Source organism: Telmatherina bonti (assembly GCF_933228915.1).
Source record: "Telmatherina bonti genome assembly, chromosome: 19".
NCBI classification, from domain to species: Eukaryota; Metazoa; Chordata; class Actinopteri; order Atheriniformes; family Telmatherinidae; genus Telmatherina; species Telmatherina bonti.
This window is the reverse complement of record NC_136617.1, coordinates 22,402,525-22,420,748: the sequence shown is the minus strand read 5'-3', so window position 1 is coordinate 22,420,748 and position 18,224 is coordinate 22,402,525. Positions and strand designations below refer to the sequence as shown.

At 37.9% G+C, this 18,224-nt stretch overlaps 1 protein-coding gene across 2 annotated transcripts; it reads left to right on the top strand.

Annotated features, from left to right (window-relative positions):
* Positions 1-1,392: 1,392 nt before the first annotated feature.
* LOC306770081 (catenin beta-1-like) lies at positions 1,393-14,309 on the top strand. Of its 2 annotated transcripts, none has more exons than XM_079258871.1 (17): positions 1,393-1,515; positions 2,474-2,523; positions 3,369-3,578; positions 4,757-5,007; positions 5,141-5,379; positions 7,867-8,068; positions 8,201-8,345; positions 8,514-8,617; positions 8,894-9,028; positions 9,193-9,396; positions 9,532-9,690; positions 9,778-9,897; positions 10,047-10,197; positions 10,284-10,405; positions 10,671-10,731; positions 13,071-13,266; positions 13,350-14,309. In XM_079258871.1, the coding sequence occupies exons 2-16, from the start codon at positions 2,511-2,513 to the stop codon at positions 13,259-13,261; spliced, it is 2,307 nt and encodes a 768-aa protein (XP_079114997.1). In that variant the 5' UTR covers positions 1,393-1,515; positions 2,474-2,510; the 3' UTR covers positions 13,262-13,266; positions 13,350-14,309. The 2 variants fall into 2 exon arrangements, with proteins under 2 accessions (XP_079114997.1, XP_079114998.1); XM_079258872.1 differs by lacking the exon at positions 1,393-1,515 and adding an exon at positions 1,670-1,733.
* Positions 14,310-18,224: the final 3,915 nt, after the last annotated feature.

Sequence of the window (18,224 nt, the reverse complement as noted above, 5' to 3'; positions counted from 1 at the left end):
TGATTTGCCATGTAAGATAATAAGCAGACGTTTGTTTATTTGTGCTGCATTTTAATTCGAGGAAGTTCTGGAGGGGTTTTTTTTTTTTTTTTTTTTTTTTGCTTCATGTTCTACAGCTAACTAGCCTAAACAGGAGGTGCAGAAGAGGAATGAATCTTTTTGTTAATACACCTGAGATTAGCAGCATATTTAAGTATTTTCTTATGGAATATCATTCATTGTGATATTTTACACTGACATCGTACACATTGTATATGTATGCTTTATGAAATCTGACATAGTATATGATATAAGAGGATAGCCTTAGTCCTATTTACAAAAATATTTTTATGCCCCAAGATTTTATGAATTATGTCCTTGCAAAAAATCAATTTCTCTGAAAATCCTAAAGATAACACTAAAAATGGGAAAACTTGCCTGGTATCTAAAATGAACCAGAAAAAATGTCTCCTCCCTAAGCTTGTGTCAAGCAAATAGAGAAACATTACATTTGCTTGTGGTTTGGAGTGCCTGTGTATTTCCATAAAAGTTTTAGAGACCAAAAAAACATTTAATTTTTTAAATAAATACAACATTATCAGCCAATCTTTATGGTATTGTTCTTGATCACTTTTACACTTCCTGCAGTTACAACAATGAACGTCTAAATGACCCTTTGGACTTTGACCTTTGCTGACATGAGGCATGTATTACTCAACATGGACATGCTATATGCATGCACTTTATATTGGTTTTTAAATGTAATATTAGTTTTCTGTTGATTGATCCATAATGGGCTTTATGTTTGATAAATTGCAATTGTATCATGTACACAATACTATGAATTTGAATAAGATCACAGCAAGACGAATAATGATTTCTAATATATCAAACGTACAAATCACTTTCACACAATTTCAATATGATGTTTTGCACAAATAGCATATAAAGAACATGAGTTTAGCTTTCAACATGACCTCTTGCACCTCATGATGAAATAAAGGAGGTTAAAAAAAAAACTGATCGATTTTGGACAGGGTTGCATTTTCTCATCAGTTTTTTTTTTGATGAGCCTACATACTGTGTTCTTAAAACTATGCATTATTATGCAAAGTAGACAATTTTTGGTGTGCACAAGTTCTCGGTTTGATTACTTTTTTACTTAATGAAGCTAAATGAATTAGTATAGTAATAAATCTTTTTTATTTGATGTTTTTTTCTTTAAGTTTTTTTAGTGTTAATTTGTTGTAAAGTCGCAACAGATGATGAATCTCAGTCCTTTCCAAAAACATTGGTTTTACGATTAAAGTTATTATAAGCGACGACCTATTTTTCCAAGTGCGGCGGAATACGTTTTTATCCCGTCTTCGCCATCTTGATGTTCGGTCGCACAGCGGAAGCAACATCTTCGGCGAGGCAGCCACGGGTGTGGTTCGGACCAGTACGGGTGGTTCACCTAGCAGTCGTTTTCCTATTTTCAGCTACGTGAAAGGGGAAAAATTCTCACCAGAACCACGGAGAAGCCGTTTGACTTTGGTAAATACAACATGTGTAGTATGATAATTGTAATACGGATTTATAGCGTGTCAATGCATGCTTCAGTAAAGAAAATCATCTTTGGCCGAGGAGGGGGCTCCGGTGGGGTTTTCTGATTCGGCTGGCAGCACAGCAGGTTTTGTACGGGTGGCGCCTGGATCTACTTTTCATACGTCTTGGCTCGCTAAGCTAATCAATCGTGAATTAAATTTTCGAGGGTATGCTTGGATGTCACGACTTAAACCATCAGCTCATTGTTTTGGAAAATAATGATTTAAAGTACTGGGTGTCTTGATACAATTCGTACGCATTTGTAATCAGTGGCCTAATCCTTAAACACTAATTGTTTATGTTTGCTAGTTAGCTAACTAGCTCAGTGTGCATTCAAGGTAAGCTAGCCAACCTGTTAGCTAACAGAGACATGCTAAGACATGCTCGCGCACCGGTTTTCAATTGCACGCTGACAACTTGGTTTTGGATGTGACCATGTGGTTAATTTTGATTCCCCTAAGTGTTGATTATGCAGCTTGTTTATGCTGGTAGTTGAAGCTACCATGAGAGGAGGAGTCATGGGAGTGATTGCGGGCGGAGGGGGGTAGTCTCTCTCATTGGAAACCCAAGCTGCGAGGTCGGAACTTGGCCGTGGTAGGGGGAGGGGGAGAAATATGCCTTTGATGTTCTTTGCCGCTGAATGGTGAATTGTGTTCGTACTGGCCTGGAAATACCCACCGCTTTGCTCTCTGGGTTGGAGGTGGAGGCCCGGCATTTCCCCTCATATCTATTTGTAAGCCATACAATCGTTTGAAGGTCTGGCGCAGGTATTGCAGTGGACAGAGATTTAATTATTAAGACCACGTAGGAAGACGCTTGAACATTAAGATTAAGTTTGGCTTTACCTTTACAAGAAATTAATTCTGGGTGAAGGTATTTACCTAGAGTGTACCATTTTCTTTTTCAGACATATCTGCTGTGCGGGCTGAGGGCAGGCAAGAACAATGGCTACCCAGTGTGAGTATGGAACAATTTCCATATAAATTAGTTATATGTAGTGAAAATAAGTGTTGAAATATTTTTTTAATGTCTCATAAATCAGTTATTGTAACCTTTGATACATTGTGAAAACTGAAAGAGAAGGAGGCACATGCCACTATATCTCCTAAAATGGATTGACTTCCTTTTTTTCTTTAAATTTTTCATATTGGAAAAAATAAAGGAATCTGAAAAAGTCAGGAAATTGATGTTTACATATTCTAATGCAATAAATACCAGAAACAGGGAGGGGGAAATGCATTCTTTTCCTGTGCTTTTAATTAGTCACATTAAATTTTTGTTTTTGTCTTTTAGTTTTTCTTTCCCTCCTTTATCTTTTATTATACTTCTGTATTAGATAAATGCAGTCGCATATACTATTATTTGCAATTAAATCTGTCTCTCCTTTGTCCGCATACATCTGGATGTAACCAGTACTGAATGTTTAAAAACAGGGAATGTGCTCAAATTACCTCCACCTTTTACAAAGAAGAAATATGAGGAAGGAAATCATTTGTACATAATTTCGAGCAACTACATCTTTTATTGAGCTGGCAGAATGATAAATGATACCTATACATACAGGGTGTTGGTTTTTCTCCTAGTATAGCAAACCTGCCAGACATGGTTGTTGACTAAGATATTTTTTACATTGTTTTTAAATGGGCATTGTTTTTGTGCTGTCATATTAACACAACATATGAAGTAGATTAGGAGCAGTCTACTAAGAATTAAGGCTAATTACGGCATTAAATTAAATGTATGGGAAGCATTGTCTTGTTGAAATTTTAAGTTTTTTTTTTTTCTCTCTCTTTTAATGAAAGCTGATTTGATGGAGTTGGACATGGCTATGGGAGACAGTAAGGCTGCTGTGAGCCAGTGGCAACAGCAGTCCTATCTAGATTCAGGAATTCAGTCTGGTGTCACCACCACTGCTCCATCCCTGAGTGGCAAAGGGAACCCTGATGCTGAAGAGGAGGATCCAACTCTCTATGACTGGGAGTTCAACCAACCCTTCACTCCTGAAGCTACAGGTATGCTAAAATGCACAAGTGAACCAACATTCAATTTAAAGAACACTGTTTTATATCTTAAGTGAACATTTAGTTCTTTCAGTTTAAACACTGAATGAAGGAGAAATGGGTATGTTTTAAAAAATCCAACTTGTTTTGAGGAGAGAAATATTATGACCAGTTGACTGTGTTACTGCATCTCTGTGACTTCCTGCCTTGTGTGGCCTGCAATGGTGAGTACATTTATTAAATGATATGTAGAGGAACTAATCCTGGGACATGACTGAATCCCTGGTGAATCAGCTTACTAATTACAGGAGTTAAAAGGATCTCTAGCAAGCATCTTGGGGCTAGATATCACAAGGCACCTTCAGAGGTCTTGCAGCTAGCTTGGAAACATATATAAGGGAATATATTAGGTGGGCCAATGTTTGGCTCAATGACATACATTACTCACAAAAAGTTGGGGATATTCAACTTTTGGGTAAAATTTACAGAAAATGTAAAAAGTTGATGCTACACTTAAACTATATAATAAATGTTGGCTATTTTAGTAGAATCATTATCTTTCATAATTTACCGAAAGAAAACCCAACAAATATGACATGTACTTCAACATAAAATGTCAATGTACCAATAATTTGTGATGTGTTGGGTCTGGTCATGGCCTGAAGATGGTCAGGATAATGAAGAGGACTGTTAAGATACAAGTGGTCATTGAACTAGAACACTGAGTGCTCATACTTCAGACACTTTTTTTGTAATTATCTTGTTGTAGAACACCATGTTGTTAGACAAGGACTTAACCATTAGAAACTTGTACATGTGCATTTAAAAGATGAGAGCAGGTGAAATTAAGTTTACCTTTGAAAATGATGGATTTTAGGTTCTTTGTGACATCTTGCAAAAAGTCAAATACACCTAACCTTTTGTGAGCAGTGTGTCACAGTTTCTAAAGAATTAGGAATACCTTCCCTGAGAACTAAGGATGATGATCTGGTGGCATTTTCATTTGGTTTTCTCAGTGTTTAATTAGTTACTAATCTGAAGCATGTTAGTAGTCCCAGTTTCAGAAAATGCTCAGTTGTGTATTATAAAGCAGTTTTTGCCAGACATAAGCAAGATTATAACTACAGAGAATAAAATACAGCTCAGAAAAATTTTGCCATTTATAAACACTTGTTTTGCTTTTCTTTCAGATATTGAAGGGTATGCCATGACGCGGGCCCAGCGTGTTCGTGCTGCCATGTTTCCTGAGACTTTGGAAGAGGGCATTCAGATTCCACCTACCCAGCTGGATGCAACCCACCCAACGGCAGTGCAGCGTCTGGCAGAGCCCTCTCAGATGCTAAAGCATGCTGTGGTTAACCTCATTAACTATCAAGATGATGCTGAACTGGCCACTCGTGCCATACCTGAGCTTACCAAACTGCTTAATGATGAGGACCAGGTATGTGGAAATTGACTTGAGTGCTTTCAAATAAGTACCAGCTGAGTGGATTGTGGTTACAGTAACAGGTAAAAATAGTAATTTATGCCTTTCCTTAACCAGTGATTGCTAAGCTATCCAATTTCTGCCCTAGGTTGTCGTGAATAAAGCCGCTGTAATGGTGCATCAGTTGTCAAAGAAGGAGGCATCGCGCCATGCTCTCATGCGTTCACCGCAGATGGTTTCAGCAGTTGTCCGTGCCATGCAAAACACCGGTGATGTGGAAACTGCTCGTTGCTCTGCTGGCACCTTGCACAATCTTTCCCACCATCGTGAGGGACTCCTTGCAATCTTCAAATCTGGAGGCATCCCTGCCCTGGTCAAGATGTTGGGGTAAGATGCTAAGATTATTGTAATTGCAGTGTGTATCTGATAGATGGTGTGAATTTGTTTTGATGTTATATTAAGAATTTAGATCTAACTGGAAAGGGATTTTTTTCGTCTGAGATCTGTTGGTCAATCGTGGTTTGAGAAAACTGTTTTGTGAGTTACTTTGTGGTTCATGTTTGTGCTGTATGCAGTACTGCTCCATATTGTTGAGCTCATTTAAAAGTTAATTTTCTCATCAATCATAAATATGTTGGAATGTTGACAAAAATTTAATTATGAAGAATTATGTTTCTCCAGTCTTATCAGTCACAAGTTTGCAAATGTCAACTGTAGATCAAGACAAATGGTACAGTTAGCAAATCTTGTTTATCTTGATTAATATAGACTTTAATACAAGCATAGTTACAAAGACTAGTTTATTCTCAGATAACAAAACACCAAAGTTTTTAATCTACTAAAGTACTGATGAATGAAAAGCTTTGAATCTGTCTGAAAAGGCTGAAGTATTACTCATCTTTGGTTCTTTCTGTTGTACAATGAAAAACCAAAACACTTTGCATTCTTGCAGGTTGCAACTTGTTGGATGTTGCATGTGCGTGTGTATGTTTGAATTTGCACCTGGAATCACACAATGCATTTAAATGCGGGATTTGTGTGTTTTTTTTTTTTTTTTTTGGGTTTTTTTTTTTTTTTTTTAAATAAATTCAATGTAAAGAACACGTGCATTTATTTTTAAGTCTTTCTTCCCCTTTTTCATTAATTCTTTTTTTAAATTATGTTTTTTTTTATTAATAAATGAATTCTCAAAAGAAGCTTAAACTGTAAAAACATGGTCTTTTTTTTTTTTTTTTTTTTTAAAGGGTGAGTTAGAACAAAAAAATGTTAGATACAGTAGCCTTTAACAGCCTCAATGAAACAGACATTCGAATAAAGATGGAAAAACGCCTCAGGTAATTCTTCAGGTATTTTATATGAAATGGACATTTAAGTATAAATATGAAAAATACACTATTGCACAGTAGCAAAGCATTATGTTGTGCACACTGTACTTAATTTTAAAAGTAACCTACTGTTTTCCACCTTGTTTTAATGCTTAGACCGAAGTTTTAGTGCACTTATTGTACAAAATGTCTTGGTGTTAAAATGGTTTTATAACATGAGGAAAATACAGAACTTAAAATAAAAAATTTAAAAAAATTCCACATAACAAATACATTGCCTCATTTGTAATATTCTTTACCCTACACACCTTTCTCTCAAAGTTCTTAACACTCCTAGTTTAAGAATTGCAGGTTATATAGAAGAAAAAGACACAGGACTTTCTCCAATCAGCCTGTACCAACTTATGTAGGTAATCGTCCAGTTGCTGAGTGAACTGCTCCACCTCCTCAGAGATTGGTCCCTGTGCCAGAGTACCTGTGAAGCTACATAAATGACGAGTGTAAGATATAAAGTAGCTGCTGTAGTCTGTGTGTTTTGACCAACGATGAGTGAGCCATTGTTGATATCTCATCACCACAGCAGCTATGTTAAACCTTGGCAATTAGACACTCTAGACCAAACGTCAGCCTGGTGTTGGTACATGAGACTCCTACAAAGATCACAAAACTGAACTGACGACTTTGTGATTACTTTATCAGGTTTCCGGTGTTTGAAAGCTATGCACACATAGCCTATGTCTGCATCTGCAGCTCTTTAAATTAAATTAGTAAGAGTTATTCTGCATTCCCATTTTCCATTCTGACCCATAAACTGTGTGTTTCCATTTTAAAAGTGTATGGCAAGTTAAACAGTGGAGATGCTTTGAAAGCTGAAAACTTACTGTTGTTTAGAAGCTGATGATCCAGCAGGCTTTGAACAAGTACCCTGCTAGTTGGGGAGTGACAATCAATGTTCTGCATGTGAACTTCAGTGTCTTCAACAACAAAGAGCTGCCTGTGGACGCCTGTCTGTAAATAATGCCAGAAAAAATATTGTTGAATGGACAATGTATCAGACAAGTATCAGACAATGCTGATACTAGTTTAAAAGAAAAAGCAAATATTGACCAAATAAGCTGTTGTGACATACCAGTGCCCCTCTGTACATTTACTTCCAATACTTTGCTGATGCAGTAGTTGGGTTTGTGAATTATGTAACAAAAAAAAAAGTGTTTTTAGAAATTTTGTCTCAGGAAGTTTTTACTCACCAGATTAAGAATTATGGGAAGTGATTTCATTGTTGAATTTAAATATTAGTGGTCATCAGTGCTTTGAAAATCTACACTGCTATATATTTGAAACACTGGACCACCTTTGGCTTTGATCATGCCATATGTTTTCCATAGTTTCAACAAGGCCATGCAGTTTGACTGTTTTCCAAAAGCCATCTGTGATTACTTTTTTCCTGCCAAGAACTTAGATTGAATTTGCTCTTTCTGTACTAATGGTTATTTAAAAACTGAAGGTTTCTTGTAACTTAAGATGTATTTTTGTTTGGTTTTGCCTCCAGCTCACCAGTGGACAGTGTTTTGTTCTATGCCATCACCACACTCCACAACCTGTTGTTGCACCAGGAAGGGGCCAAAATGGCAGTGCGTCTAGCTGGGGGCCTGCAGAAAATGGTGGCACTCTTGTCTAACACCAATGTTAAGTTCTTGGCAATCACTACCGACTGTCTGCAGATCCTGGCATATGGCAATCAGGAAAGCAAGGTATTAGAGAATCAACTTATTTTGATTTTCATTTACATTGACTATGTTTTAGGTCAGGAGTCCTTTCATCTGTATACATGATTTGCCTTACATAGATTTTTAATGATAAACATACAATTGTCCATATTTCAGTTGATAATTCTGGCCAGTGGTGGCCCTCAGGCCCTGGTCAACATCATGAGGACCTTCACATATGAAAAACTGCTGTGGACCACAAGCAGAGTGCTCAAGGTGCTCTCTGTTTGCTCAAGCAACAAGCCTGCCATTGTTGAAGCTGGTATGTAAATATTTCTGGTTCAGAAATGAAACGGTAACACTATATGGTGAAAACCTATTTGAGCATAAATCTTCTGGTACTGCACATTGCTATGTAACTGGACATTTTTATGTTTCTAACTTTTTGAGTGACTCTGTATGAAGTCTTTTAATGACTTTGTTGGTGCAGGAGGCATGCAGGCCTTGGGGCTTCATCTGACAGATCCAAGCCAGCGTCTAGTCCAAAACTGCCTCTGGACTCTGAGAAATCTCTCTGATGCTGCCACTAAGCAGGTAAAATAATTTTTTTACTTTATCGCATGATAATGTCAAGCGACCCTCAGGTACAATTTTACAGAGGTGTGTTTAAAAATTGCATAATCTCAACAGCATGTTTTTCTTTTTGAGATCCAATAGTTATGCATCAGAGACTTTTGGGTTTTGATTTCCATATAAAATTGGAATGAACAAAGAATTAAATTAAATCTCCTCCACTTTAAAATATCTGATAAAGTATTTCAATTTTGATTTTATTTCTTTTTGTGTTGCTTGTTTTCGTGCTTCCTGTAGGAGGGGATGGAGGGTCTCCTGGGGACCCTAGTCCAGTTGCTGGGCAGTGATGACATTAATGTGGTGACATGTGCTGCTGGCATTCTCTCCAACCTGACTTGCAACAACTACAGTAATAAACTCATGGTCTGCCAGGTTTGTATGAAAATATTTATTTGGACAATTTGCTTTGCATCTTAATGCATCATTATTAACCTGTGACAAGAATTTTGGATTTGCAGGCTAGTTATTTGTCAGGTCTTATTTGATTTCTCTTTTTATGAAATTAAAGTGATCACTAAATGATTTCATCATGCCAGGTTGGTGGCATTGAGGCTTTAGTGCGTACAGTGCTTCGGGCTGGTGACAGGGAGGACATCACAGAGCCAGCAGTCTGTGCTCTGCGCCACCTGACCTCCCGCCACCAGGATGCTGAGATGGCCCAGAATGCTGTGCGCCTTCACTATGGCCTTCCAGTGGTTGTGAAACTACTGCATCCTCCGTCCCACTGGCCATTGATCAAGGTCATTTTTCCTCACTTTACCTTTTGCCTCCTTATATTTTCACAATAATAATAATAATTTTTTTTAAAAAATTGTTGGATCTTGACTCAAAATGTTAATTTATGTTTTTTATGTTTTTGTTTTTTCATTTTTCAGGCAACAGTTGGTCTGATTCGCAACCTGGCTCTCTGCCCAGCCAATCACAGTGCTTTGCGGGAGCAGGGTGCCATCCCCCGACTGGTCCAGCTGCTTGTCAGAGCTCACCAGGACACTCAGAGGCGCACAAGCATGGGAGGCAACCAACAGCAGTTTGTTGTATGTTGATAAATGGCACTTTTTTTTTAACATTTGATATATTTTTTTCCTTTAGCTAATTTTGTTGTCTTTCTCAAATGCATCCAGGAGGGTGTGCGCATGGAGGAAATAGTGGAAGGGTGCACAGGAGCTCTGCACATCCTTGCCCGCGATGTCCACAACAGAATTGTTATTAGAGGGCTTAACACCATTCCACTGTTTGTCCAGGTAAAACCAAACCCAGATTCTAATTGTAGAGTCCGCATTCACACCTACATGGCTCGTTTATGACTATTTGTGAAGTAAACTTTTCCTTCCTTAAGAATCCTGTTTTATTTTTATTGATATCTGTATTTATCCTCTATTTTTGTACCCAGTTGCTGTATTCTCCAGTGGAGAATATCCAGCGTGTTGCAGCAGGTGTGCTCTGTGAATTGGCCCAGGACAAGGAAGCCGCCGAGGCAATCGAAGCTGAAGGAGCCACTGCACCACTTACTGAGCTGCTGCACTCCCGCAACGAGGGAGTTGGTAAGTAAACAAACACAATTTCAATGTTTGTGTTTCTGATTGTCTGTGTCAACCTAAGTGAGTTAACTTGTGTTGCTTCTTTTCAGCAACTTATGCTGCAGCTGTCTTGTTCCGCATGTCTGAGGACAAACCACAGGACTACAAGAAACGTCTGTCGGTGGAGCTGACCAGCTCTTTGTTCAGGACTGAACCCATGGCCTGGAATGATGTATGTGCACACACACTAAATAAATAAGCTACATTTTAGTTAAGCTCATCAGTGTTTAGCAAATTTTGTTGTTGTTGGTTTTTCTCTTTAAAGAGTGTGATAGTTTTCATTATTGTGAACTTGATGAACAAAAGTACAATATGACAATTCAATATATAATGTCCTCTTCTATGGTAACTTTGTTTTTTTGAATGTTTAAGAGGATATGCTGTTTGTCACATTAGTAAGCTTTGTCAGTTTGCTCATCACGTATGCTTCTATATAGACTGGAGACCTGGGACTGGAAATTGGAGCACAGGGGGACCCGTTGGCTTACAGGCCGGATGGTGAGTTTGGCATCTTTAAATGAAATCCTTCCTCAGGTTCTCTAAATTTAATTGTTTTTGGATATTTAAAATTAATTTGTATTAATATATTCAATGTAAAGTGGCTAAGTCCTGTATTGAGGTTTGGTGATTTTTATTGGATTTCAGTTCATTTCCGCAATTTTAAAAATAGTATAATTAAATAGAAATAGGATGTTGTGTTTCTTGCTTGCCTTGTGGTGTAAATGCAATTCATGCCGTAGGCTCAGTGCAGGATGTCAGCTGGTGTTGAGAGGAAGCGAGACTGTGAAAATGTGGAGTTTTTTGGGATGTAAAAACTTAAAAAAATACATCATAGTTGCCATTTGGATGATGCAGAGAAATGAAACCAGTTGTCTGTAAACACTGGTTTCAGTGAGTCAGACCTTCAACAAACGAAAATACTTTGCAGTGTTTGGTTGGTTTTTTTTTTTGTTTTTTTTTTTATGTTTAGTCACAAAGTGGTCTTTGACCAAGCCAAAGAGAGCAAGGTTTAAAAAAAATATTTTGAAGGATTTGAAGAATATTTTCTGCTACTTTCAGAGCAACACAGTAGTCCATTAAAGACATATTTTAGAATACAGACAACTTTCTACCCAGGTCTGAAGTTTTCACATGTATACTGGAGACCTGATATGTTTCAGTGATTTGAGTGTGGTGGAGTACTGATATGAAAAAATGTGCAACATTTGCTCCAGTCATGTAGAGGTACTCCATCTGTTCCAGTAAAATCTCCTGCACATCATCTGGTGATGTGAAGTACAAATGTAGTTGGAAAACATTCTGGTGCACTTGCTGCTAATAGATAAGTGTATGCTTACTTAAAAGTAGCTAAAAAAAAAAAAAGTAATATTTACTAACCCCTTAGCTTCTTTCTAATCACTCATTGCTAATCTGTGTGCATTCAAAAAATTTGGTCTTTGTCAAGACAATCTTTAAGGAGTTTCACCGGCTATTTGGGATGGTGGATAAAATGGTGGAAATAGTCACACTGTATTTTTTGTGGGGTTTGTCCTTGTCTGCGCTTAATATAGCCCCACAATCCCATCGAAGTTGTTAGCACATTTTGTGTGCTAATTTCATTTATAGAACTATAAAAGCACTCGGAGATCACAAACCTCCGCCAAGGACCACAGTTCTAAAAAATTCCTGGATCCAAATGGTGATCTGGATCTGGGTTCCCAACCCTGGTCCTCAAGGACTGGTGTACTGCAGATTTTCCAAGTGTTCCTGCTGGGACACACCTGACTCAGACTCAGGCCTTGTCCACACGTAGCAGGTATCTCACAAGACAAAGATAATTTTCTCAGATTTGACCTGTCATCTACACCAAAACACAGATTTGCTTATGTAACCAAGGGTGGTGTTCATGCGCCTATACTTTTTATAATATGTAAAACAAGAGCATAAAGAAGTTCTGCAGAACTGGCACTGCCGCCGTCTTTTATTATTAGTCGGCATTGTCACACTTTCAACAACAACACAGCGCAGACTTCCGGTCTGGCCTTTTCAAATTAAAACCGTGGGCACACCGCTTACTGAACACATGGACGTCCTCGAAACTGTGATGGTGTTATCTGTTGTCCAGGTGCTTGTGTTTGTTTGTTCTTACAAGCTCTAATACCGCTCCACATAAGCTACTAACGGCAAAGGACGTCCTGAAGGCAGCAGGGACACTTGGAAAACCTGCAGGACACTGGTCCTCGAGGACCAGGATTGGGGATCCCTGTAGAATCTGGATCACCACCAAAATTAAATCAGTTCTTCCTTTTCACATTTCCAACAAGTCCCTGAAAATCTGTCCATAACTTGTAGAGTTATGGACAAACAAATAGATAAATGCCAGTAAAAACATAACCTTCTTGGTAGAGGTAAAAAGGCCAGACCAAATTGTCCACACACCATCTTAAACATCCCCAGTGTTGTGTGAAAACCGCTTTATACTATAGAAATAATCTCTTCTACAAAAAAAACAAATAAAAATCAACAATAAAGTTGGACTCCAAGTGTTGAGAGATTAATTTTTGATGTAACTGTTTTGCTCCTGTCCAGTTAAGTTTATTTGGGTGTTTTTTTTTCCCCCATTTTGTCAAAATGAACATTAGTTTTCACATTAAAGCTTACTTTTTTTTGTTTTTTTCTTCAGTTTTGACTTGCACAGCAGAAAACCAGAGAACTTAAATATCCAAAAAGATCCCTCGCTGTAGGTCATCCTGCAGCTTTCTGACAAAATGATGTCCTGTTAGGACAAATCAACAATGTTGTTGCCTGGAGTGTATTCCTTTCATCAGCACCAAATATATCCATTCATTGCCTTTCAGATGCAGCCTATCGGGCCTACCCAGCAGCCTACGGGCAGGATAGCCTGTTAGACCCCATGATGGAAGGTGCCGACTACCATGCTGACACGCTGCCCGACCTGGGTCACCACACTGATCCCCTGCCGGACCTTGGCCACACCCAGGATCTGATGGACAGCAACCAGCTGGCCTGGTTTGACACCGACCTGTAGGATTGGTAAGATTGTCCACAGAATTCTTAAATGTTCTAGTGATTATATATTTAATAGTGTGGTAATAAAACATCTTTTTTCTTTACAGTTGTTTTCTAATAGAACCTGCATTGTGACTGGCCTGTATTGTCTGAAGCAGCATTATGATTGCCCTGTGGAGCGCTAAATGAAAGAGGAATAAGGGGTCTTGGAAAGTGCCGGACACAAGAAAATAAAAGATGGTTGCCACAGGAATGTTAAAGCAAGTTGAAATAAGGGGGGGAGAAGGAATAAAAGTATCAGATATGGAATCATACAATGGAGGTCCAAGAGCAGGTTATCTATTTGGATGAGTGCACATGAGGTGGATCTTAAAAAGTGTGAAACACATATGTTTTAGCCTTGCCTGTATTCTTATCAGTTTTTTTTGTTTCTATTTTTCTTATTCACTTTTTTAAAAATTTCTTTTGTATTATTCATTCTGTTATGGTACTGACCCAGCTTGCCTTCGCACTAGCCATTTTTATTTCTTTTCAGTGCTAATCATTTGTAATTTTTTTTTTTCCTTTTTTTTTTTTTTTTTCTTTTTTTAAGAACGTATGTTACACGTAGTGTTAAGTTATAGTGATATTATAAAATGTTCCTTTGGTTATGGTCGAATGTGTAGAACACTAATAATCAGTTGAAATGTACTCTGACTTAAAGTGTAACATTGTGTAGTTTTTTTATAATCTCAAAAATGGAGAATTATGCATTCTTAATATGTGCTTGTTTAAGCATAAAAATATGTCAGTGTCAAATGTTCTAAAGAGGGATATGGGTGAAATTGAGGGTGTGTTGGGGATAAATCTAGAGGCAAGTGTTTTATATACAGTATCACTGGTAGCTTAACTATTTTGTATGCTATCATTGGATGTCTGATAGAAAAATTCTAACGCTATCGTTGGTGGTCTAATAAAACCCAGTTTTATGTGCTATCAAAGGTAGCTGGTTGACAGACAGTTGTAGTCCTGCTGTGTTTATTTTGGAGACGAGGTTATGACACGGCTGAACAATAAAATGGCATTTTATTTCATTCAGTCTGTTCTGCGTCTTCTGTCCTTACAGAATTATCTTCAGATAGGTTTAGTAATATTTCACTTTAAATGGTTTTTCTCTCAGGAAAAACTTCAAAACAAGTCAATCTCTGAATTGTGCTTTTTGTTCATTGAAGTTACTAATCATTTACAAGTTTGGTCTGAGCATTTACTGTTGGTGTTAACCCAACACCACCTAAATGTCTGCTGTGGATGTGCACCGTAAACAATGTCCTTGTTTCAGAGGATCTGGGTCCACCAACCTCCTGCTCAGTGGTTATTAGATGTAAAGTTCTGTGGGGTGTTTAGTTTTCTTCCCCGTCTGTTCCATTACCTCCCATAATGTTTTAGCTAAAAAATATAAATAAACATATAGTCAAATATTACAATCCAGAATATATTTCTCTTGCTGTTTGTCAGCGAGGCTTAAATCTGTGATGGAGCATCTCAGAACTTGTTTGGTTAACCTCATTAGTAAACCTATCAGTGAAGTGTTTCTATTTGATTTTTTTTTTTTTAAAGCATCACAGCAACTTTGAGTGTTGTCTTTTTCTGATTGAGTCCACTTCTGAAATTTACTATATGGCCAAAGAAGAGAAAAGGATTTTGACAGAAATGTTGTAAATAATTGATGCCATGTTGTCTCGGCCAAAGAGGACCGGGATCCTCTAACTTAATAGTTGAAAAGTTTACCTCTATAAATGTGTGTGGATGCGTCCGTGTACTGCATGTCTGTCAACATGTTATCGGTAATGAAAGATTTTCGGGCATCTTATGCTGTTGTGCAGCTACAGTTACTTATAGTTTGCAAAACATCTGTGTTCTGGTTAGTTTACAGATCAGTTAAAAATTGCAGTGATTAACTTCACACGACTTTATGCTCTTAGTAACAATACAAATAGGAATAAAATTAATTTTTCTTCCACTTTAGTTTAACTTTTAAGTATAAAATAGCTTTAGTTCAAATAAACTTGGAATTCATGCAGCATGCCAACTTTGAAACTAAGGTCATAAATTACTTAACAGTTTTACTTATTCTGAGTTGTTTGTTATTTGTGTATTTAGGGCAGCTTTTAAACTCAAAGGGACACAGTGGAAGTGTGTATTGGGTGTGTATTCCATGTTAATGAGGTCTGAAGTCTTCCGAGAAGTTCTGTACATGTAAAACATCCTGTTTTTCACTTTCTGTGTATCAGCATCTACCAATGATGCTTTCTACTTCTGTTTTCAATAAAACATTGACATATTTTTGTGTTGTCAATAGCTTACTGTGAAAAAAAAAAAAACTGCAAGTTTAATTAAAAAAAAAAAAACACGACTTGTACTTGCTTCAGTTTATGTATACTGGATTAAAGAAACATGAATGTAGTTATAAGTCAATTTTGAGGTTTATAGTCAAACATTGAAAAATTTGATGTAAGAAGATAAACAAAGGAGTGTAAAAGTTACTGAAAGATTAAAGACGGACAAACCCCCTCATGCACATGGAACTTATGACATCTCTTATTTGTGGAGGAACCTGCTAACACTGGCAAAGAAAATGCCAAACTCACCTGCCTAGGTCTCCTGCCTACAGTCTAAACACATCAGTCAGCGTAAACATCTTGTACATCACAGGGCCAAATTTTAAACAATCAAAAGCCAAGATTTTTTTCAAATTAATTTACAAAACTCTAGCATTCAACAGTCTAAAGAAAAACAACTAATGCAACAAAAAAATTTTTTGTTTTTTTTTAAAGACATGCATGTTGTGAAGCAGATGATTAAACTAAGAATGATGCAGTTTGTAAATGGAAACTCCCACTTGCATTACAGGGATTTTCACAACACTGTAGGACTCAGCAGAGTGATGAGACAAAGGGAGGATCTCAGTTACATTCATATGCAGAGATACTGAATAGTCTTAAACTGCACTGTCTGAAGTAAAGAATACAAGCAAACGACTTCATGCTGATTTAGACTCTAGTTCCATGTGAATTGAAGAATTAATACACAACCATACACACAGTTTAAAGCAGCGACTTGTACTTTATCAGTTTGGTGCTGCAAATAATTTTCTAGGGAAACATTTCAACTGATTCATAAAATTACCGCACTATAAATATATATATTCAATAAACAGCATAGGATGTCATCCGTTCATACTGTATGCCGTGTAAGGCCACGTTTCACAGAAAACTACTGTGTATTTAACAGTTATAACTGATTTCATAAGCAAAGAATATTGTTTCAAAAGACACTAGACTAGCAGAGTATGTAAGTTGTATTAAGCCCATAAACCTGGAAATGGACACAAGTAATTTTTATAAAACATAATTAAAACAACAACCTCTGATCCAGTTTCACATCATATCAATAACACTGGGCTGTTAGTTAATTTAAAATATTTTTTCTGTATAATTCAATTGTGTACAGTTTAATGTACACATGCAACAGTACATGTGTGAATATTAGGATACCCTCAAGAGTTAAAACATGATGACATATAAAAGATTGGCCAGTGACTGAGGTTTTGGTTGTGTTATGGTTTGTCAAAAAAAAACCTGACAAAACCATCCTGCAAACTTAAAATTTGAATGGATTTTTATCAAAAAGCATTAAAGTGCAAAAAAAAAAAGTATGTCAGGTATGAAAAAGTCACATGCTAAAGCAGAGAGCATCATGGGTAAATGCTGGTACCGAGTATGTGATGTAACTACAGTGTGGGCTGGTGAAATATGGAGCAGCACTGGCTCTTGTGTGGACTGGGAAGGAGGGTTCAGCGTGCGCAGGTATCCTGCTGGTGAGCTGAGCAGCTCCAGTAACGATGGCGCTGTAGTGTGTGCTGCCCCCTGCTGAGCAGAAAGCGGAACTACACGCTGAAGCGTGAAGGAGAGACTCTTCTGGGTCCCAGTTGAAGCTCCTCTTTGTCCCAGCTTGTGTGTGTCCAGGCTGAGGCTGTTGCTCCGCTCTGACCTGCACACTGGACAGAACTGAAGCTCTGGATCCTCCAGCAGAGGGGCTGTCTCTCTTCAGGAGAGACTCGATGGAGAAAGAACCGTTGAACTTCACTTCATGTCTGTCTTTAGCAGCTCTGCAGGTGTCTGGTTCAGGGTGTAGAGTTGAGCTCTGCTCCAGGGGTCTGCTCAGGTTCTCTGCTCCCACTTTGGAGGTCAACTCAGGGAACAGCTGCAGGATTCCTTTGAAGTGACGACGCACCATCTTTGCTGTGATCTGACTGGAGTCCAGTTTCCAGTAGTTCCTCTTACTATTCAGTGAATCTTTCCCTACAGGAATCTGGACAACAAAGACACTATGGAGTTATCAGAAAGCATCAAGACCCTGGGTTGGTTACAGTTATGGGAAATAAGTCATGTTGGTTAAGGTCTGAATAAAACTTACCTTAATAAAACATTTGTGACTTGATAAACAAACTCTGATGTTGTTTTTAACACATTTCCTGTCCTCAGAGATGACCAGTGCCAGTTTATCCATCAACTGCAACACACAAATGAGAAGAAAATGTCATTCAATGTTTAGCATTAGAGTTTTTTCATCAATCCATGTTTAAGTCTGTTGCTCTTTCTCACCTGAGTAAACGTGAGCATCTTGTCTGGAGCATCCTGGAGGACAACAGCAATCTTGGCCAGGTAGGTGTTGGCCTTCATTAAGACTTCTCTCTGAACACTGTGGAATTGAACAATGGGAGGCAGCAGAGCTCCGAACTTTTCAGTCCTTCTCTGCATCTTGTTAGGTGGAGAATCAAAGCTCCCACAGATATGCTCATGTGGACCTTAGCTGGTCAGCTCTGCATATAAGTCCTGCTGGGACAACAGGACATTAGAGGGTGTGCACTGACGTTTAATGGAGCATCCTTTCATGAGATGATGAGCCATAATGCTGGAGGTGGAGCCAGACGTGACTGGAAT